At 37.0% G+C, this 23,226-nt stretch overlaps 1 protein-coding gene, 1 long non-coding RNA gene and 1 other non-coding gene across 3 annotated transcripts; 1 reads left to right on the plus strand and 2 right to left on the minus strand.

The window, feature by feature from the left end:
• Window positions 1–541: 541 nt before the first annotated feature.
• Window positions 542–3,770, minus strand: LOC107825238 (uncharacterized). Its single transcript, XM_075220209.1, has 4 exons — window positions 3,407–3,770; window positions 3,048–3,139; window positions 2,747–2,834; window positions 542–858 (listed from the first exon to the last, which is right to left on the minus strand). The coding sequence occupies exons 1-4, from the start codon at window positions 3,768–3,770 to the stop codon at window positions 542–544; spliced, it is 861 nt and encodes a 286-aa protein (XP_075076310.1).
• A 6,349-nt stretch (window positions 3,771–10,119) lies between these two features.
• On the minus strand, window positions 10,120–11,989 carry LOC142181245 (uncharacterized). The gene is made up of 3 exons (XR_012709836.1): window positions 11,849–11,989; window positions 11,172–11,243; window positions 10,120–10,367 (listed from the first exon to the last, which is right to left on the minus strand). It is a non-coding gene; the product is annotated as an uncharacterized LOC142181245 (long non-coding RNA).
• A 2,400-nt stretch (window positions 11,990–14,389) lies between these two features.
• On the plus strand, window positions 14,390–14,463 carry TRNAM-CAU (transfer RNA methionine (anticodon CAU)). Its single transcript has one exon. It is a non-coding gene; the product is annotated as a tRNA-Met (tRNA).
• The last annotated feature ends 8,763 nt before the right edge of the window (window positions 14,464–23,226 follow it).

Consider the following 23,226-nt stretch of genomic DNA (forward strand, 5'->3'; position numbering starts at 1 on the left):
CACCAAATCAGAGCCGCTCGAGGGCCATTCACCTCTGAAGTGTTGGAGGACGGGATCAGACGGTTGTTGATAAGATACAACCAGCACTTCCTTTCAAAGGTTAGCACCGAGGAATGAAACTTCCAACCATACTTCATCCAAACAATCTCTTTTCTGGGTACACAAATTGTTTCAAAGAATCGCGCCCACTGCATGTGTGATCGGCCATTTACTTGAGCTTACCTGGGAATAGCCTTAATCTTGAGTTATAAAGCAATACCATGTCCCCGGGGTTGAAATGTTGCTCAACAATATTGTGGTCATGCAACCTCTTCATTCTTTCCTTGTACAACCTTGTGCTTTCAAAAGCTAGATATCGGAACTCGTCGAGCTCATGCAGTTCTGTGATTCTCATTGTGTCCGCAGCCCCAATGTCTAGATTCAGCTGTTTCAGTGCCCACCAAGCTCTATGTTCAAGTTCCACTGGCAAGTGGCAAGTCTTCCCGAACACCAACTTATATGGTGACATACCAATCAATTTTTTAAAAGCAGTTCTATAGGCCTAGAGTGCATCGTCTAACTTTTTTTCCCAATCAGTTCTTGTGGCGTTTACAGTCTTGGTCAATACACTCTTGATCTCTATTAGACACTTCAACCTATCTAATGGTCTGAGGATGATATAGTGTTGCCACCTTGTGGCGAACATCGTACTTTGCCAGCAACTTCTCAAAAGCTCGATTACAGAAGTGAGTGCCTCCGTCATTGATAATAGCTCTTGGGGTCCCAAAACGGGTGAATATGTTCTTCTTAAAAACCCCACCACCACTTTTGCATCATTGGTGGGAAATGCTGCAGCTACCACCCACTTGGACATGTAATCTACAGCAACGAGCATGTACTTATTTCCAAAGGAGCTGATGAAGGGGCCCATGAAATCAATCCTCAAACATCGAACAATTCAACCTCTTGAATTGGGTTCATGGGCATCTCATGGCGACGGGAGATGTTCCTGGTTCATTGAAATTTATTACATCCCTTCACCCATTGGTAATCATCCTTGAACACTATTGACAAATAGAACCCGGCCTCTAGCACTTTTGCGGCTGTCCTGACTCCTCCAAAATGCCCTCCATAAACCGATGCGTGACATGCCTACAAAATCGAAGATTGGTATATCTCGGGGACACACCTCCGGACCATATTGTCAACACATATTTGAAACAGATAATGTTCATTCCAATAATACATGCGGCAGTCACGAAAAAACTTTTTCTTTTGTACAAAGGAAAGGTCATAAGGCACTATACCGCTTGCCAGGTAATTTGAGAAGTCTGCATACCATGTCACTTCCTCAAGACTTGTAGTGAGCAGCTGCTCATCTGGAAAGGTTCTAGAATATCCTTAACCTCAACTACGTTTTCAGCTCCCTCAAGTTGTGATAGATAATCAGCGACTTGTTTTTCTGTGCCCCTACGGTCACGAATTTCGAGGTCGAACTCTTGTAGTAACAGCACCCAACGAATTAAGCGTGGTTTAGACTCCTTATCAATCAAGTACCTAAGAGCTGCATGATTAGTATATACTTTTACCTTAGAGCCAATCAGGTATGACCTGAACTTGTCAAATGCAAACACCACGGCAAGCATCTCATTTTCAGTCACAATGTAGTTTAGTTGGGCTCCACTCAGCGTACTACTGGAATAGTAGATCGGGTGCATTAGCTTGTCTTTCTATTGTCCCAGCACTACCCCCACTGTATAGTCACTAGCGTCACACATAAGTTCGAATGGTTGCTCCCAGTCGGGGGCAATAATGATGGGTACTGTGACTAGCCTCTTTTTTAACTCCTCAAATGCTACCCTGCAATCATTAGAAAATAAGAATGGGTGATATTTTTCTAATAACTTACAGAGAGGGTTTGCAATTTTTGAGAAATCTCTTATGAATCTTCGGTAGAAACTGGCATACCCGAGGAAGCTCCTAATTGCCTTGACTGAAGTGGGGGGAGGTAGCTTTGCTATCACATCAACTTTGGCACGATCAACCTCGATCCTTTTACTTAATACCCGATGCCCAAAGACTATGCCCTCTTGTACCATGAAATGGCACTTCTCCCAATTAAGAACCAGGTTAGTTTCGATACATCGTTTCAGTACACGGGTCAGATTTATAAGGCACTCATCGAATGAGTTTCCCACCACTGAGAAATCATCCATGAATACCTCCATTATGTCTTCTACCATATCAGTAAATATGGTCATCATGCACCTTTGAAATGTGGCGGGTGCATTTCATCGGCCAAAGGGCATCCTTCGAAAAGCATAAATGCCATATGGGCAAGTGAATGAGGTCTTCTCTCTGTCCTCTGGTGCAATGGAGATTTGATTGTACCGTGAGTACCCATCCCGAAAATAGAAGTGAGACCTCCCTGCCAATCTGTCTAGCATCTGATCAATAAAGGGAAGTGGGAAGTGGTCTTTCCGGGTGGCTAGATTTAATTTTCTGTAGTCCATGCAAATTCTCCAGCCTGCGACGGTTCTTGTAGAGATCAGCTCATTGTTATCATTTTTGACCACCGTCATGCCACCCTTCTTAGGAACACATTGCACCGGGCTAACCCAGTTGTTGTCATATATTGGGAAAATGATTCCCGCATCCAACCACTTTATCACTTCTTTCTTCACCACTTCCTTTGTATTGGGGTTCAGCCTTCTTTGGTGATCCCTGGAAGGTTTGTGTCCCTCTTCCAGCAGGATTTTATGCATACAATAGGCTGGGTTGATCCCCTTATTGTCTGTCATGGTCCACCCAATGGCAGTTTTATACTCCTTGAGCACCTGCAAAAGTTGTTGTGCCTGCACATCTAATAAACTAGATGAGATAATAACTGGTAATGTGAAGTTAGGTCCTAGGAACTCATACCTGAGATGGGCGGGCAGTGGCTTTAATTCAAGCTTTGGTGGTTCTTCTATGGATGGTTTGGCTGGAGGAGTTTCTCTATTTTCTAAATGCAGGGGTTCGAATTCCAGAGTTCTATCCCAAAACCCTCTGCCCTCTAAAGCCAGTACCCATTCTGCCAGTTCTTCCCTTTTCACCTCATCCAAATTTACCAGACATGCAGCAAAGGGGTCCTCAATAATTAGCGCCTCATCATCAGCTCCTACGATTACATCCACGGCATCAATAAGAGAACAATTAGCGAATTCACTTGGTCGCCTCATAGATTTCTGTACATTGAATGTTATCTCCTCATCGTTCAGCCTCATCTTGAGCTCCCCAGTCTCACAAACAATGAGAGCTCTCCTAGTGGCCAAGAATGGTCTTCCCAAAATTATGGGAATTTCTTCATCCACCTTGCAATCTAGAATCATAAAATCTACAGGGAACACAAATTTCCCTACTTGGATTAATACATCATCCAGGATACCAGAGGGTATTTTCACAGTCCTATCAGCCAGCTGCAACAACATAGAAGTGGGTCTATCTCTTCCAATCCCTAACCTCTTATAGATCGCCAGGGGCATGAGATTTATGCTAGCCCCCAAATCACAAAGTGCTTTGGTGAAAGCAAAGTTGCCAATGGTGCATGGAATTGTGAAACTTCCTGGGTCAGACAGCTTCTCAGCAATTGGTTTAGTCACCACCGCACTACAGGTCTGCGTAAGAGTCACCGTGGCCAAGTCTTGAAAATCGAATTTTCGGGACATCAAGTCTTTCATCATTTTTTCATAAATAGGTATCTCTTTCAAAGCATCAATCAATGGAATTTTTACTTGGATTTGTTTCAGCATCTCTAAGAATTTCTTGTATTGCTCCTCTTTTTGATATTTGGCCAGCCTCTGTGGGAATGGTGCGGGGGTTCTCTTTTTCCCAATGATGTGGGTATTTTCTTTGTCAGCTACCACCTCAACTACCGGTTCCTAGGCTGTCTGAACATCTTTCTCATCCCTAATCTGGATATCATGTTTTTCCTGGGCAGGTTGTACTGTCACCTCTATCAGTCTCGTTGACTCATCTAACTCAATGGGCACTGGTACAAGTGTCTCAGCCTGTCTGCTTTCTCGAATCCTCACTTGCTCCAATTCTAAGTCTCTGTCATTACGTAGACTCACTGCCATTAGCTGTTTCGGGCCTTGATCTTTTGGATTTATCTGAGTGTCTGCAGGTAGTGTCCCATGAGGATGACTATTCAACGACATCAAAATCTGGCCCATCTGCACTTCAATATTCTTAATAGCTGACTCATGTGCATCTACTCTTTCATTGATTTTTGCATTTGATCCAATAACCTGTTGCACCATTGCCTCGAGTCTAGCAAACCCATCTTCCTGCCTTCCACCATGCTGCTGCTGAGGAGGATGATACCCCTGCTGCTGATTCTGCTTATTATATCCCTGTGGCCTTCGGTAAGGTGCCATATTATTGTGAGGTCTCATACCTCCCATGTTTCCATTGTTGAGCTACGGCTGGACTGGCCTGTATGGAAGATTTTGTTGGCCCCAATTTTGACCACCCTATCTCTAGCCTCCATAATTAGACACATAATTCATGTCCTCATGGTGATGATGATGATCACTTTCTGCATTCCACTGGTTACCAATTGGCTGACTAATGCAAGATGTGCATAAGCCCCCATTGGTAGTATCTACAATGTGTACCTGTTGCTTCTGCCCTTACTCTTCCACCCTTTTGGTGAGTATGCTCATTTGTGTCATTAATGTGGCCATATTTTCAGCAAGAGTGTTGGATGGATCTAAGGGCACTGAGTGAACTACTAGAGTGATAGGTGCATTCCTGGTTGTCCACCCCGAATTTTGTGCCATCTTATCAAGCAGGATCTGGCTTTCTCTTCCAAGTTTTGCTCAAAAATGCTCCACCAGCTGAAGCATCAACATTACCCTTCACGCCATCTGCCAAGCCCATGTAGAACCGCTGCCCCAACATCTGATCTAGAATACCGTGGTGCGGACATATAACCAACACTCCTTTGAATCGTTCCCATGTTTCTTGGAGTGTCTGTCGCGTCCCAAAGTACTCCTAGACGTGATTGGCACCTGGCTAACACCACCTGCTAGGCGAACCATACATTCATACCTTAACCATTAATTTGGAATATTTAGTTAATTATGAGTATCCAAATAATTGGATAGTTAATTATGAATAATTAATATCTCAAATTATTAAATTAAAACTCTAGCAAAAATTCTACACTAGACCATGAAGCATCTAAGAGAATTACAAAAGACATCACATGGATAAATGATAAAGACTCTTTTGGCAGCCTCCACGAATAATGTGGCGGCTCACCTCAATAACTGAATCAACTCCAACGAACTCGTCAGCTATTAGCTCCGTCTTCACCAATGGTATCTGCATAGACATGCAAATAAGGAGTGAGTTATACGTAAATATAACCCAGTAAGATCCTCGACCCGCCACTTTAAATACCTCTAGAACAAGTGTTAGAAAATATAAACACACTACAACACGAATGATGTAATAAATATGATAATTATACAATAACTCAATATATGTGTATCAACAGAGTCATTAAGAATTAACCAACAAGGATACCCACTAAGGACTTATCATAATTGCAGTGAAAGAAATATAGCAACACACCACGAGTCCACAACGGCGCCACAATGCCTCAAATATGTAACAGAGCATACACAATGCCCGGGTGATGTACAAAGGCATACACAATGCCCCAACATCATGGTACACAGTCGTATCAAACTCAATATCATGGCGCACAACCGTATCAAACTCGACATCATGGCGCACAATTGTATCAAACTCAACATCATGGCGCACAGCCGTATCAAACTCAATATCATGGCGCACAGCCGTATCAAACTCAACATTATGGCACACAGCCGTATCAAACTCAACATCATGGCGCACATCCGTATCAAACTCAACATCATGGCGCAGAGCCGTATCAAACTCAATATCATGACCCACAGCCGTATCAAACTCAATATCATGGCGCACAGCCGTATCAAACTCAACATCATGGCGCACAGCCGTATCAAACTCAATATGATGGCGCACAGCTGTATCAAACTACAAAACTCAACCTTATGGCGCACAGCCGTATCACACTATCAAACAATTTATAAAATAATATATTTGCGGCTAGTCTAAGACCACCAATTCTGCCAAGCGCACGCTTCTCCCAACACATGGACCAGGCAGAGAAAATACACTTTGAAAACGGGTTTTAGAGAAACAAGTATCAAAGCATAAAGTCTTACTTACCTTGATAACGACCAGTCCCGCAATTTTGGCGACGTCCAAAACATCGACCAAACGGCCTCCAATGACCGCAACCTATGCAAAATATTGATTAGCATTATCAATCAATTTAGTTGGAGTCATTTTATTTTATTTTGTTTTATTTTTTGGAGTAGGTATATCATAAACTACTAAAACTCCTCATCAGTATGATTAAATCCCCGATCTAACTATATTTCCGAGTTATTCATAGGTCAAGAGTTGAAACCTATAATCAAGTTCTAATCTTAGTGCTAACTGACAGATCAAATCTCATATTTCATAAATTTCAAGCTTCGGTTTAAATGTCTGTATTTTACACCTCAAATACATATTTTAAAGTCAAAACATCATTTAATATCACCATCCGAACTTAATTGGTGAATATTATATCCAACATTTTTGTACTCTTGTGCCAAAATAATATTCCTAGCAAGTATACAATTTTAAAAAAAAAATATAGTACATAACGACCAAAACAGTGGCATTCCCATAGAACTAATACGTTAACCTATATTTCCAATTGCTATAATGATTAATGTCATGATTTCATAATAATTATTCTATTCTAAATCATAGCCATTATAATTACATTCAATCGTAGTATCATCATTAAACTAATTACTTCAACTCAAATTAATATGCAACTGAAGGATAGAATTAGATTAACATATTCATATACCTTATTGTTTATAATTCTCCACACAAGGTCTCCATGTAGTGTAAGTTAATCGAGCCCAAACTACCATTTATTTTCCATCGTATTGCCGCCGTCTGCTTCTCCAAATAGTCCCTCTTTGAGTTGATTTTTTTTCTCCTTATCAAATATCAGTCCTAATGAACTAATATACCTAACTCTTTGTAAGATAATCTCACGTGAGGGTATTAACAAGGTGGGCTTGGCCCACTTATTAAACTTTTAGATAATAGATTAAAATTACTTACTTTTAATTTTCAATTTGCAATGTGCAACAATTATTACCTCTGCACAAATTTAATAGGAAGTTAAAAAAAATTACTTAAAAGTTCACTCTTAAAATTCTAGGCTATTACAATCTCTCTCACTTAAACAATCGTTCGTCCTCGAACGAGTTAGGAAGTGTACATGACATCTCAAACAACTGTGAGTACTTGCTCTGTATATCTATCTCGGACTCCTACGTAGCTTCATGTGTCTGGTGGTTGTACCATAACACTTTCACTAAAGCAACTTTCTTCGACCTTAATTATCGCAGTCTATTAACAGTGGATATTAGACCTTCCTCGTAAGTTAAATCTTCCTCTAGTTTCACTTCTCTAGTTGAAGACTCTTGCTATGAATATATCTTCTAACCACAAACACATGCACATAGGGTATACAGTCAAACCTTTCGAATACAAGGTAACTCTCAATGCCACCAGTACACTTCGACCAGAATCTCATACGAGTCAATATATTTTAAACTTATCTTTTCACTCGATATCAAACTCTTTGCATGGGAGAAACCTTGAAAAAGACTTGTTTATCTTGCATGAGCTCTAAATCATGTTCTTATTTATCGGTATAGTACTATTATTTGCACTATGTTATTCGGAGTCGTTTCTGCATTCAATTCAAACTTCCCCAAAGTTGTTAAACCAACTATGGACCCAATAATTATGATTCCTCAGGTTCGAACCAACCAACTGGCAGATTATACTAACTTCATTTGATGCCTCAAATAACAAGATCTGCATAACAAACTAGTAACTAATATGAGGTACAAACTCGGTTAAAAAAAATGATCATAAACCACTCGCTATATAATATCCATCTAGCTAGTATTAGAACGGGATACTCATACTCTCTTATGCATTCACTGCACTAGAACACATACAAGTGCCACGACCATACCATTGTTCTATATATGGTAGTGCATGAACACATTTAAATACCCCTATATAATGATCTCATGTACGATAAAGCTGGAACACATTCATATGACCTTACCTAATAATCTAACGTACGATTGTGTTGAAACACATCCATACACCCCCGTATAAATGTTTTACACATTATTACTACTATCACACATGGTGATGCGAAATCTCGTAGAATTGCAAGTATCTCTCAAATATACCGCTACGTAGGCCAATATGTTATATAGGTGATTTGGACGAAATCGGCACAAGATCTCAACAAGCCAATCACGCTCCTCCAAATTAGGATCTCAACTTTCTAAACTAATGTAATAGACTAACCACGAAGTCTCACTTATATTTACCAAATGAATAGTATAAAATTAAGGAATAATATTTATGATACCCCGTATCACCTCCTAACAATATTAACTCACTTTCTCCAATCCTAATGTATATTTGTGGGTCTCAAAAATACTGAATATTGTAAACTTTATATCTCTTCGGGTGCAAATCTCCTCAACTCAACCCCCACGATTATATACACATTTAACTCTTTAGCTATAGTGCTCTATAATTATTCACTATCAATTAGGTTCCGCCTCTAAGTGCTTATGACTAACCCCTCCAATAAGGGCAGGACTTTCACACGGATAAACTTTGCTTGCTCAAAAAAAATAATAGTGTCATAAGTGCTCTAGCCTTAGCAGGATTAATACCAACGATCTATCACCCTTTTACTAGACATCATAAGTCTCACAATATCACACTATAAGAATAAAGATTTACAAATGTGATGCTAGTATTTAATTAATGTTATCTCGATGTCTACAAGACCCTTCTCAACTGTTGTATATGTTTCTATCAACTATGAAGATATTCTCATTTGTCGTTAATAAACTAATAACAAGAAGACTTAGGAACAATTTTGAATACTCGGTTCATCTAGTTCATGACGATAACTAGCGCATTTGACTATGTAAAAGACATCACCATATGTTCACACCAACCATGACAAGTTTTGGTACATGTTCTTCAGAATATCTAATTCTTTTATCTTTCACTCGTAGTGTTCAGATCATAACTTTTATTTTGAATATAACATAACACCATATAACCGAGGGCACAAATCACTTAAGTGTATAGGGGAAAAAACTTGTCATTCATCACACTTTAAGTCTTCTATTAATTATTGATAAATGCATATATAGATCTACCAGTTTATTTTTTCTCAACTAATAGAACTTAATCACCTCAAAAGTGATATATTTAGTCTGGCGACCTCTTAACCCTAAAATCTTGTAACTTTTTCTTTTAGTTCATTAGACCCACAAAGCTATTCTATAACATAGAACAAATATAGACTAGGTTTCTAGAGATATCTTAATATCCAAGTCTATCTCCTTAATAAGGGTGCACTCGATAAATCCTTTGAAAATACACTCAAAAATTCATTAATCACAAAGACTAATTCAATAGTCGGTTACTCAACTCTGGTACCTTAAGTTACAGTTAAATACAACAAATACCCTTTACTTATCATATCTAGAACTTTTTATTAACGAGGTAGCTTTGCCTAGAGGAATACCAAGTGAATCCTCTATAATAAGCTCAATCAAAATCGGAAATTTGACAGTCTTTCATAGCAAGCAATTGTAAAGAAACACGAAGACGACTAATCCAAGCCCAAGATAACCTCAATTCAACCATGCTAAGTTATAACAAATTCGTTAGTATATCACAACTCTGAACAATGTCCACACATATCCTATAAATTGGTCCAATAGTAAGACTCCCCTACTTAGGTTAAAACCAAATGGTAGATCTAAGTACTCGAATTTTTTTTAATCCCCATATACTCAAACATCTCATAAAATGTTGCTATGCTTTATCGAATACATGATGTGACTGGCACCCGGCTAACACCACCTGCTAGGCGAACCATACTTTCACACTTTAGCCATTAATTTGCAATATTTAGTTAATTATGAGTATCCAAATAATTTGATAGTTAATTATGAACAATTGGTATCTCAAATTATTAAATTAAAACTCTAGCAAAAATTCTACACTAGACCATGGAGCATCTAAGAGAATTACAAAAGACATCACATGGATAAATAATAAAGACTCTTTTGGCAGCCTCCACGAACAATGCGGCTGCTCACCTCAATAACTAAATTAACTCCAACGAACTCGTCAGCTATTAGCTCCGTCTTCACCAATGGTATCTGCATAGAAATGCAGATAAGGAGTGAGTTATACGTAAATATAACCCAGTAACATCCTCGACCTGCCACTTTAAATACCTCTGGAACAAGTGTTAGAAAATATAAACACATTACAACACAAATGATGTAATAAATATGATAATTATACAATAACTCAATATATGTGTATCAACAAAGTTATTAAGAATTAACCAACAAGGATACCCACTAAGGACTTATCATAATTGCAGTGAAAGAAATATACCAACACACCACGAGTCCACAACGGCACCACAATGCCCCAACATCATGGCACACAGCCGTATCAAACTCGACATCATGGCGCACAGCCGTATCAAACTCAACATCATGGCGCACAGCCGTATCAAACTCAATATCATGGGGCACAGCCGTATCAAACTCAACGTCATGGCGCACAGCCGTATCAAACTCAACATCATGGCACACATCCGTATCAAACTCAACATCATGGCGCAGAGCCGTATCAAACTCAATATCATGACCCATAACCGTATCAAACTCAATATCATGGCGCACAACCATATCAAACTCAACATCATGGCGCACAGCCGTATCAAACTCAATATGATGGCGCACAGCCGTATCAAACTATAAAACTCAACCATATGGCGCACAGCCGTATCACACTATCAAATAACTTATAAAATAATATAGTTGCAGCTAGTCTGAGACCACCAATTCTACCAAGCGTACGCTTGTCCCAACACATGGATCAGGCAGAGAAAATACACTTTCAAAATGGGTTTCAGAGAAGCAAGTATCAAAGCATAAAGTCTCACTTACCTTGATAACGACCAGTCCCGCAATTTTGGCGACGTCCAAAACATCGACCAAACAGCCTCCAATGACCGCAATCTATGCAAAATATTGATTAGCATTATCAATCATTCTAGTCGGAGTCATTTTATTTTATTTTGTTTTATTTTTTGGAGTAGGTATATCATAAACAACCAAAACTCCCCATCAATATGATTAAATCCCCGATCTAACTATATTTCCGAGTTATTCATAACTCAAGAGTTGAAACCTATAATCAAGTTCTAATCTTAGTGCTAACTGACAAATCAAATCTCATATTTCATAAATTTCAAGCTTCGGGTTAAATGTCTGTATTTTACACCTCAAATACATATTTTAATATCACCATCCGAACTTAATTGGTGAATAAAATAAATCCAACATTTTTGTACTCTTGTGCCAAAATATATTCCTAGCAAGTATACAATTTAAAAAAAATATAGTACATAACGCCCAAAACAGTGGCATTCCCTTAGAACTAATACGTTAACCTATATTTCCAATTGCTATAATGATTAATCTCATGATTGCATAATAATTATTCTATCCTAAATCATAGCCATTATAATTACATTCAATCGTAGTATCATCATTAAACTAATTACTTCAACTCAAATTAATATGCAACTGAAGGATAGAATTAGATTAACATATTCATATACCTGATTGTTTATAATTCTCCACACAAGGTGTAGTGTAAGTTAATCGAGCCCAAACAACCATTTATTTTCCATCGCACTGCCGCCGTCTGCTGCTCCAAATAGTCCCTCTTTGAGTTAATTTTTTTTCTCCTTATCTAATATCAGTTCTAATGAACTAGTATACCTAACTCTTTATAAGATAATCCCACGTGAGGGTATTAACAAGGTGGGCTTGGCCCACTTATTAAACTTTTAGATAATAGATTAAAATTACTTACTTTTAATTTTCAATTTGCAATGTGCAGCAATTATTACCTCTGCACAAATTTAATAGGAGATTAAAAAAATTACTTAAAAGTTCACTCTTAAAATACTAGGCTATTACAGTGTCTCCATTAGTCTCTATTTGAAACTCAAAATTTCATCAATTTGTTGAGCAGTCTTGTTGGGTGGATGAAACTTGTTTACAAAATGCTTGACTAACTCCCCCAAGTTGTTATGGAATTAATGGGGAGTGAGTTTAGCCAGGTCTGGGCAGCTCCTCTCACTGAGAATGGAAACAATAACAACTTGATTGCTTCCTGAGTTACATTGGGATGCCTTTGAGTTTTGCAGATTGACAGGAAGTTCTTCAAGTGTTGTTGAGGATCTTCGCTTTGTGACCCCGAAAATAGTCTCTTGTTTTGTATCAAGTGCAGCATGTGTGTTCGTGAATTGAAACGATTCAGCCTGTATCTACGGGACTAAAATCGATGTGGCCAAGTTCTCTGATGTGGGTTGTGCCCAGTCATATAGCGCAGTCTCTGGCACAAGAGCTGCCACTGGCGCTACTGGTGCAGCTCGGTCTACTACGTGATCCCCCATGTCTGATTCGGATTGTTCAGTTGTTTGTTGTTGTTTTTTTTTCCGGTTGGCTCGATTCAAGGCCTTGAAAACTTTCTCGGGATCTGATAATGCTTCAAATACTTCACCAGTTCTCGATGAGTTTCTAGGCATGCACCTGTGCAACCAAGTCAACAAACATTAAAATTTCAATGTATAGATTGGATATAGAGAAAACTGAGTACACTAAGAACTTTTGTACTTCTTTCAATTGTAATTGATATCACCATTAAATTCCCCGGCAACGGCACCAAAATTTGATCACGCCCAACTATGCCTTGTTAAAAAGGACAAACGGCCGTTGCAAATATAATCTGAGTATTTTGACCAGAGCCGAACCCACAAGGAATTAACCTATCAATTACTCTTATCAGACTCACTTAATTCTATGTAATCAACTTCCCAAACGTTTTGAATAACAATTGAGGATATTTTTACTAACTATGACGGACTGCAATTAAGTAAATAAAGACTAACTATGATTAAGTTGTAAACAATTAAGGGAAGGATCTAAGGTTATAATTTCCCCTATTGATGGAATCCCTTCCGGGTATGTTTCACATAGATTCGCCTAATCGCCTGTATCAATCATGAGCACTCTTATTGCCATAAATCTCTCCCGAGTAATCACGACAATTTACTAGACGCACTCTCCCGAGTTACGCTAGCTGGCTTTGTTTATTACAGCTCACTTTAGATTACACCCAAGGCTTCGCTATCCTTAATCCCGCCTTTAAACCCTCGGTTATTGATCCCTCATATACTCTGGGAGTGGTGTTGTTCCACAATTACCTAAATATGCACTCTCTTCCGAGTTATGCATACTAAATAGGCACAGCTAATTGAGGATCCTATCAATTAACTACAACAGAACGTAGTTGAAACAAATAGAGATTAAACCAAGCAATTTATATTAACATAACAAGAAGTTCATCCTACAATAGGGTTCATCAAAACCATAGACTAAATATTTAGCTACTCATACTAGTGTTCATCATAACAATAGCCAAATTCATCACAAATGATAAAATACAAAAGGAAGAAATGAAGAACTCTATGTTGAAGTCTCCTCCTTGCCTGTTGCTTCTCCTTCCTTGAACTCAGCTATCCAGATATTGATAATCCTCCTTTGGGCGAGCTGGACCTCTTTTAAGGTTTTGTGGAATTGCCCCCGAACTTCCAAGTTTACCCCCGAAATTCATTTTTCCGGAGCTGGACTAGCGCAGTCACGCTAGTGGGCGTGCTAATGACCGCGCATATGGCCTACCATTCTGCCTCGAATTCCTGGGCTAGCGCGGTTGCGCTAGTGGGCACGCTAGTTTGGGTCCTCATTTCAGCCCTTCTTTCTCTCTTCTTCCCACGTACTCAGCTCTGATGGGCTTCCCTTGCTTCAATCTAGCTCCAATTATAGTTCTAGGTCCTCACACGTGTACTCGCTCCTACAAAACATGAAATTCACAATTAGAGCCAATTTACCATCATTTAACTATCCTACAACAGTCAAACCTAGTCAAGTTGGGGCATAAACAGTCGATCTCTCTCAATATCTCTCTCAATTCGAAAATCCAGGATTTGAATTGATGTCCTCTCATTGATTCCTCCTAAATTGCATTGATTTATCCTAAAGATTTCATTTCAATTGGAATTTGGTTATTCACCATGTACGAGGATCCCCGCTAAGCATCCATGGCTGAATGGTTAAAGCGCCCAACTCATAATTGGCGAATTCGTAGGTTCAATTCCTACTGGATGCACGCCAATGGGACCCTCCAATAAGTCTAATTACAAGATTATTTTTTTCATCTCTTTTCTTTTCTTTTTGATTTACTTATTATTTCTATTCATTTGTTTTTTTTAACTTTTTCAATTTTTTTCAAATATAATTTTTTAATATTATTTATCTTTTATTTTCTTATTTCTAATTTTTAATCCTTACTTCACGTGTTTCTACATAATTTCTCATATTTTAGTTTCTTCTTTTATTTTTTAATCATACTTATCTATGTTATTATTCTAATTTCTCAAAAAAATTAGAAATAATAAGTCATCCACAAACTTGACCTATAATGGATGATGTCATTAAAGTTGAATTTTGTTATTGAATTAGGTTATATGCAAACTTAACTATGTTAAAATGATAGATTATTTTTTAATATTTAAATAATTCTCATTTTTAACCTTTATTTTTTGTGATTCTATGTAGTTGCTCATATTTTTATTTTTTTATTTTTTTAATTTAACATAATTTTGCTATTATTCTAGTTTTAAATTAAACCTTCTAATATTAGAAACAATGAGCTATTAATTAACTTGGCATATAATGAACGATGTCATTAAAGTAGAATCCCATTGTTGAGTGAGGTTATAGACAAATGATTTTCTTTTCTTTTGGATTATATTTACTTAAATTATGTTAAAAATTATTTTATGTTATATTGTAATTTTACATAAGAGTATTATGTTAATTTGTTTTGGATTTTGAATTTATTTTATATTTTCGGTTCTATTTTATTTTTCTTTAGTAGTATTGACTTATTAATTCAGATTGCATGCTATTTATTTTCTAGTTAGAATTGATAGATTATTTTCGTATTTGAATAATGTTATGTTTATATTTGTAAAAAAATAATATTTTAATCAAGCATGCATACAAAATATGTACTTTTAATTTTTATAATTAATTAAAATAATGTATTATTAATTTAGAAAATATATATTAATTATTTTTATAATATTAGTTACAAATATATGATTAGTAATTAATTTTTTTAAGAAATAATATGTATATTTATATCAAATTTTGTATTATTTATACAGACATATATTTGTTACATCTTAACTTTTAATTTTTGATATTTAAAATATTTTACACTTGTTTAACCAAACAGTATACTTAAAATTATACTGTGATTATACCATAACAAACAAATAAGTCGTTGTAATTACAATACTATGTAATCAATAAAGGATGCAGACACCGCTTGATTTTAAAAAAAAAATTCAATAAGTCGTCTAATTACTACCTTTATAATTATTATCTTAATAATTACGTCAATTTCAATTACCTGGTGGCTTTTCAAATAAACCCCAAGTAACGCCCGGTTAAACCCAAAAACCCAGTATCTCCTGGTTAAGTGCTACAAATCTCTGCTTGCGGTCATGAGTCAAATCCCAGTGATGGCAGGCTTATGTTTTTACCATTTTGGAGGCTTTACTTATTAAAATATATAATTATGTAGTGAGGCTTGAACCACTGATCTCATCTCAAACAAAATAAGATTGATCACAACCACTCAAGGTGGCATCCATTTCTTTCTTAAATTGACAATAACAAAAATCAAACCATTCTGGGAAAAGACATTTACGAGACTATTATGGACACATTTCAATAAATAAAAACTATTATGAAAATACTATATTATGGATGTCTATTTATTACTCCACTATAGATAATTTTCTTGAAGAAGATTATCCATTTATACTTTGTTGAAGTTTATCTACAAGCAGCTGATGCATGCAGGTTGCAAGCAATTCAATGAAATGATTTGTAGCAGCTTCTTATTAAGTATTGCGAGCAGCTCATGCAGATAGCTTACAAGCAACTCAAGAAAAGTTTCGCGACTGCTTCCTGAAAAGCCTTGCAGCTACTTTCTGAAAAACCTCGCAGCTTCTTCTTTTCTTCTATAAATAGAGGAGTTTTCAGTTCATTATGCACATCAGTTTGAAAGTTGGAATAATATATCAGTTTCTCTCTATACTTGTCTTTGATTTATTTACTTTACAGTCACTATTTTATAATACTTTATCAGCACGAGACTCTTCCATCTCGAGCAAATAATTAGAGGTACAAACTTTCTTTTTCTAAATAATGTCAAATCTTTCTAAACTTGAATTTGTAGCCCTGGATATATCGGGCAAAAGCTACATTTCTTGGGTGTTTGATGCTGAAATTCATCTTGATGCGATGGGTCTGGCAGGCACAATCAAGGATAAAAATCAAGCATCAAACCAAGATCGTGCCAAAGCAATGATATTCCTATGTCATCACATTGATGAATGCTTGAAGATGGAATATCTCACTGTTAAAGATTCAGATATACTGTGGAATAATTTGAAAGATAGCTATGACCACCTGAAGATGGTCGTTCTTCCACATGCATGTTATGACTAGACTCATTTAAGGCTACAAGATTTTAAATCTATTAGTAAGTATAATTCTGCTATGATTAAAATTATTTCCTAATTAAAATTATGTGGTGATAATATTTACTGATCATGATATGTTGGAGAAAACTTCATCACTTTTCATGCCTCGAATATGCTCCGGCAGTACCAATATCGAGAGATGAGATTCAAAAAGTATTCTGAACTTATTTCACATCTTCTTGTGGCCGAGCAATATAATGGGCTATTAATGAAAAACCATGAAAGCCGACCTACTGGTTCTTGTCCATTCCCTGAAGCGAATGAGACGAACTTCCACCAAGCTAAGCGTAGAAGAGGTCGTGGCCCCAGCCGCGGTCATGGCCGTGGTCGGGGAAGAAACTCTACTCATGGTAATTGTAATGCACCAAAGAACCCTCCTAACCACTAGTAGTGGAAAAGGAAGGAACAAAAGCATGAAGCTATGCAAGCAACACATGCAAAAAATGCATACTATAGATGTGGTGGAAAAGGGCACTAGTTACGTACCTGTCGTATGCCAAAGCACCTGGTTGAGCTTTATCAAGCCTCCATGAAGAAGAGAGAGAAAAATGTTGAGGCAAATTTTATTTCTGAAGATAATTTAAACTTCATGCATTTGGATGTAGCTGATTACTTTGCACTTCCGGAAGGAGAAACAAGTCATATAATCGGTGATGAATCTGTAGAGATGTAAATATTTTAATTTTTATTGTTTGTAGTAGATAGTATGATTATGTAATTGTTGTACATAAATAAAAGTTATGCTTTGATAATGATGTTTACTATCATATTTATTTTGTTTATGTCATTTTAAAGAATATGGATAATCCTCAAATTATGTTTGGATCAAAGACCAATCATGAATATATTTGTGTAATTGATAATGAAAAACTCGTGTCATATTCAAAGATAATAAATACTTTTCTTATTTGCATAGGGAAAAAGCAAATATTTTTACAATTTCTGGTAATATAAGTTTGATTGAAGGCTCCGGAAGAGTCACTGTATTTCTGTCTAAGGGAACAAAACTTATTATAGACAATGCATTGTTCTCCTCCAAGTCCCGAAGAAACTTGTTGAGTTTTATAGATATCTGCCGAAATGGGTATCATGTTGAGACGATAAATAACATTAATATAGACTATCTTTGTATTACAAAGAATATTTCTGGCCAGAAGTGCATTGTAGAAAAGTTACCAACTTTATCTTATGGATTATACTATTCAAAGATCGGTACAATTGAAACACACTCTATCGTAAACCAGAAGTTTATTGATTCAAATACTTTTGTGTTTTGGAATGGTTGCTTGGGCTCCTGGATCAATAATGATGAGACGAATTATTAAAAATTCGATTGGGCATCCATTAAAAAACCTAAATATTCTTACAAATGATGAATTTTCTTGTGATTCTTGTTATCAAGGTAAAATAATCACTAGACTATCACCAGTGAAGGTTAGCATGGAATCCCCTACTTTTTTAGAGCATATACATGGGGATATATGTGGACATATTCACCCACCAAGTGGGTTGTTTAGATATTTTATGGTCCTAATAGATACATCTTCAAGATGGTCTCATGTATGCCTACTATCATCTCGCAACCTGCCGTTTGCAAAGCTATTAGCTTAAATAATTCGATTAAGGGCATAATTTCTAGATTATCCTATAAAGGCTATTCGCCTTGATAATGCTGGAGAATTATCATCTCAATCTTTTGATGATTATTGTCTATCAGTTGGGATAAAAGTTGAACATCATGTAGCTTATGTTCATAATTAAAATGGTCTTGCAGAGTCATTTATTAAATGCCTGCAATTGATAGCAAGACCACTGCTTATGAAAACAAAATTGCCCACTACTGTTTGGGGCTATGCTATCTTGCATGCCACATCACTTATTCATCTCAGACCGACACATTATAATAAATATTCTCCGTCACAATTAGTTTTTGGTCATGAACCAAATATTGCTCATCTACGAATTTATGGATGTGTTGTATATGTGCCAGTAGTACCACCACAATGCAGTAAGATGGGCCCCCAAAGAAGGTTAGGAATATATGTTGGGTTTGAGTCACCCTCTATTATTCGCTATCTTGAACCATTGATGGGAGATTTATTTACTGCTCGATTTGCAGATTGTCGATTTGATGAAACAAATTTCCCACAATTAGGGGGAGAGAAAAAAAAATTAATCACGCCTAACTATGCCTTATAAAAAGGACTAAGCGGTCATTGCAAATATAATCCGGTTTGCAAGTTAAGAGTCGAATCCCATAGGGAATTAACTTACTAATCACAACTGCTAGTTTCACAAGAATTCAAGTAATCAACTTCCAACAATATTGAGTAATGAGTAGAGTGTTTACTAACTAACAACAAGGTAATTAAAAATCTATAATTTTATTACTAACAAAACAAATATTGTAGACAAGATTGGAAAGGTCTAGGGTTATGATTTTGCCTCTTATCGGAATCCTCTTTATTACATTTCCTATAAATTCTCCTAGATACTCTCTACCGATCGTGAGCACTTTAGGTGTTGTAATTTTCTTCTGAGCAAATACAATAATTTACTAAATATATTCTTTCGAACTACTGTAACAAACCGGCCTGTCATTTTTAGAGTTATAGCATCGTATCCCCCATCTATGCTTCTTTATGTATTGTCCAGCTGTATTGAGTTGTATCGAGTTGGTAGGTTTGAGTTCGAAGTAGTTTGGGAGTGAAATAAACACTTAATCTCTTAGTTAGAAAAGTCAAATCGGAAGTTGACTTATGAGTAAATGAATTCGAATTTGGATTTTTATGATTCGATTAGCTTCGTTGGCTGATTTTAGACTTAGGAGTTTGTCCGGAATATAATTTGGAGGACCGTGGTAGAATTAGGCTTGAATTGGCGAAAGTTGGAAGTTTAGAAATTCCTACGCTTGAATTCGAGGTTGATTTGGTGTTTTGGTGTTGTTTTGGGTGTTCTAGAGGTTCGACTAAGTTCGGGTAGTGATATATGACTTGTTAAAATTATTAGTTGAGGTCCCAAGGACCTCGGGTGAGTTTTGGATAGGTTTGGGTTGTGTTGCGCTCGTTTTTCTTATGTTTCGATGTCGTTTCTTCAAGCATAAATGATATCATATTGAACAAATGAGCTCTGATTTCTTTTTTGATTGAAATATTAGATCCGTATCATAATTACGGACCCGTAGCAAAAAGAATGATCGAATTTAGACATCGTATGAGGATGTTATGGTCGTTTTACTAAGAATTAGGTAGCCAGATTTTTCAAATTAATTACGAAATCGCTACTAGCCGCGTATTTAAAAATCTGCACTATTTGCAATTATTAAAACCTACATATCTCATTCATTATAAGTTCAAATTGAGTGATTCAAAAGCCTAAGTTGACTATAATTTCACAAGGAATCCATTGGAGGCATAAAATGTGAGTTTTGGAATTGCTTGGCATGAGAAACGAGGTAGAATAGCTGGCAGAAAAATATATAAAACTAGGGTTTGTTCATTCGGTCATGTTTTGAGTTGGGGAGCTCGGATTTGGGCGATTTTGGAAGCGATTTTCACCATATAGATTGGGGTAAGTGTTCTCTACTTGTTTTTGATTATATTTCATGAATCCATCATCGTTTTTGGGATTTGATTGATGATTTCAAAGTAAAATTGAGGGAGTTAGGGTTTGAGTTTTGAGAGTTTTAAGTGAGGATTTGAGGGATCAAACGGAGTCCGATTTTTATAAATTTTATATGGTTAGACTTGGGAGAGAACGAGTTTTATGATTCTGCCATTTTTAACTGATTTCGAAACGTAGGTCCAGGGCCGGATTTTGGCCGATTTTGGAGTTTTGGCATATTTTGTAGTTTTTATTGTGGAATTCAATTTTTTAGCACATGGTGATAGTATTAATCTGATTATGGTTAGATTCGGAGCTTTTTGAGACCAGGCCCAGAGATGAGGGCATCCCGGAGTAGGATTTTGTCTGGTTGAGGTAAGTAACAGTTTTAATTCTGGCTTTGAGGGTATAAACACGGAGAATTTGATATCGTGTGACTGTTTGGAGGTGATACACATGCTAGGTATCGGGCGTGTGCGTGTATACCTCGAGGGACGGAGACTTGGTCCACCCCGTGAGTCCTCATGGTCATCATCTGTGTTTTCGTAGTTACTTGTTGTTGAACTTGTCTACCTTCATGATAGAGATCATGCTTAGGCTTTATTCATGCTCACATTATTTGTACTCAGTCAGAGAAATTATTGTACATGTTTAAGTCAGTCTATGTTATTTGCTAATATGCTGTGATACTTGATGTGGGTTGTGTTTCCTTATTTGTTGCTGATGGTGAGGCTAGTGAGGTACATGATTGAGTAAGGTCGAGGGCTTGGTTGTGAGGATATTAATACCATAGCACGTGAGTTGTCCGCGTAGAACGTGAGTTGACCGTGCGAGTCCAGGTATTGATACCATAGCGCACGAGTTGCCCGCGTAGCACGTGAGTTGACCGTGCGGATCCAGGTATTGATATGATGGCACGTGAGTTGTTCGTACTTAGCGCTTGGGCTTTGGGAGCCCCTCCAGAGTCTGTACACACCCCAGTGAGCACAAAGTGTTGAGTGTATTGAGTACTGAGTGTTGAGTGCTGAGTGCGAGTGCTGAGTGATGGAGTGACATTGCTATGAAGTTGCATTTACTTTTATTGTTGCTTCATTTATCTGTTAAATTTCTTTGTGGTATTTACTGAGTTATGGAATTTACCTATTTATTCATGTTTATTTTTTAAAAATTGTGAAAATAAATAAATGGACTGTTTTACTTAGCTCGTCAGTACTACTCAGTTCCTTAGTTATTTATGTTACTACTGAGTTGGTTGTACTCATACTATACCATGCACTTTATGTGCAGATCCAGGTGAGTTAGAGCGCGAAAATCATTGAGTTCAGGCCGGCTATCTGTGGAGATTGCAAGGTAGTTGCTAGTGTCTACAGGACCTTGTTACTCCTTTTGTCATTTCTTATTTTGTACAGTTAGACAGTTATATTTCTTAGTTCATAGTTTTAGACGCTCATGACTTAGTGACACCCCGATGTTTGGGACTCGTTTCCGTAGTTTATATTAATTATATTTAGAGTTGGTTTAGTTTATCAGGATCTAAATTATTGGAATTCTTATAATCAAATAAGTAGTAATATTTTGGGAATAGGCTTGCCTTGTAACAAGATAGGCGCCATCACGACCATGGTTAAATTTTGGGTCGTGACAACTACAGTAGCTAGCACTAGTTTACCGCTCACTAAGATAGTACCAAGATTTCGTTATTCCTAATCCCACCTTTAAACCCCCCGTATTGATCCCTCATATACGTTAGGTGTGATGTTGTTCAACAACAACCTAAATATGTACTCTTTTCCAAGTAATACACCCTAAATAGGCATAGCCGATTGAGGACCCTTCAATCAACCACAATAATCACGTAGTTGAACTAGTAGAGAAAATCCAATGGCAAATTTATATTAAACGCAACAAAAATTCATCCTCCAAGAGGCTCCTTCAAACCCTAGAGTAAAGAGTTTAATTACTCATAATTGTTTTCTCAACTACAATATAAGAATTCATCACCAATAATAGGAAAAAGGGAAGAAGAAAGATAAAAACTCATTTCTGAATCTTCCGTCTTGCTCCTTGCTTGTTCTTTCCTTCAAAGTTCGTATAAAATCCAAGCTACCCTCTTTTTGGACGAGCTGGGATTCATATAGGTCAAGGGAAGTCGGCTCCGAAATTACAATTTTAGCCCTGGAATATTTTTTTCTCGAAGGAACGTCCGCGGTTGCGCACTTGGGCAAGTGATCACTCATCTGGCCATGCACTTTGGCTAATTTATGCTTGACTTGCGCGGCACAGTACGCGGCCACGCACTTGAACAATTTTCTACACTCTTATTCGTTCTTCTTTTTAGGTGCGCTAACCTCCTTTGATCCTCAAACGAACTCCCAATTTACTCCATAAGCTTTCACTTGGCCTTCAACACTCCATATTAGCTCAAAATGCCCCCTAACCTCATTGTAGCTCGGAATTGCTCCTGCAAAGCATAAAGTACTCAGTCAGAGCAATTTACTACCATTTAATGCTCAAACATCAGTAAAGTACAGCAAATTAGAGTGCAAATAGTAACCAAAATACATAGTTATAGCCTACCATCAACACCCCACACTTAAACTATTGCTCATCCTCGAGCAATCAAACCACACTTCACATAGACGCAACCTCACTAAGCGACTTTCCTAACTCGTCACACCAAGAATATTTAAAATAGACTAAGTACAATA

This window comes from Nicotiana tabacum, chromosome 1, assembly GCF_000715075.1.
Source record: "Nicotiana tabacum cultivar K326 chromosome 1, ASM71507v2, whole genome shotgun sequence".
Lineage (NCBI taxonomy): Eukaryota > Viridiplantae > Streptophyta > Magnoliopsida > Solanales > Solanaceae > Nicotiana > Nicotiana tabacum.

Coding starts and splice junctions, on each gene's coding strand:
- LOC107825238 (XM_075220209.1), bottom strand. CDS start 3,770: ATGCTGAAACAAATCCAAGTAAAAATTCCATTGATTGATGCTTTGAAA. Junction 3,140..3,406: donor GACTGTGAAAATACCCTCTG/GTATCCTGGATG, acceptor ATGTAATCGTAG/GAGCTGATGATGAGGCGCTA. Junction 859..2,746: donor GGGGATCAACCCAGCCTATT/GTATGCATAAAA, acceptor TCGTTGCTGTAG/ATTACATGTCCAAGTGGGTG.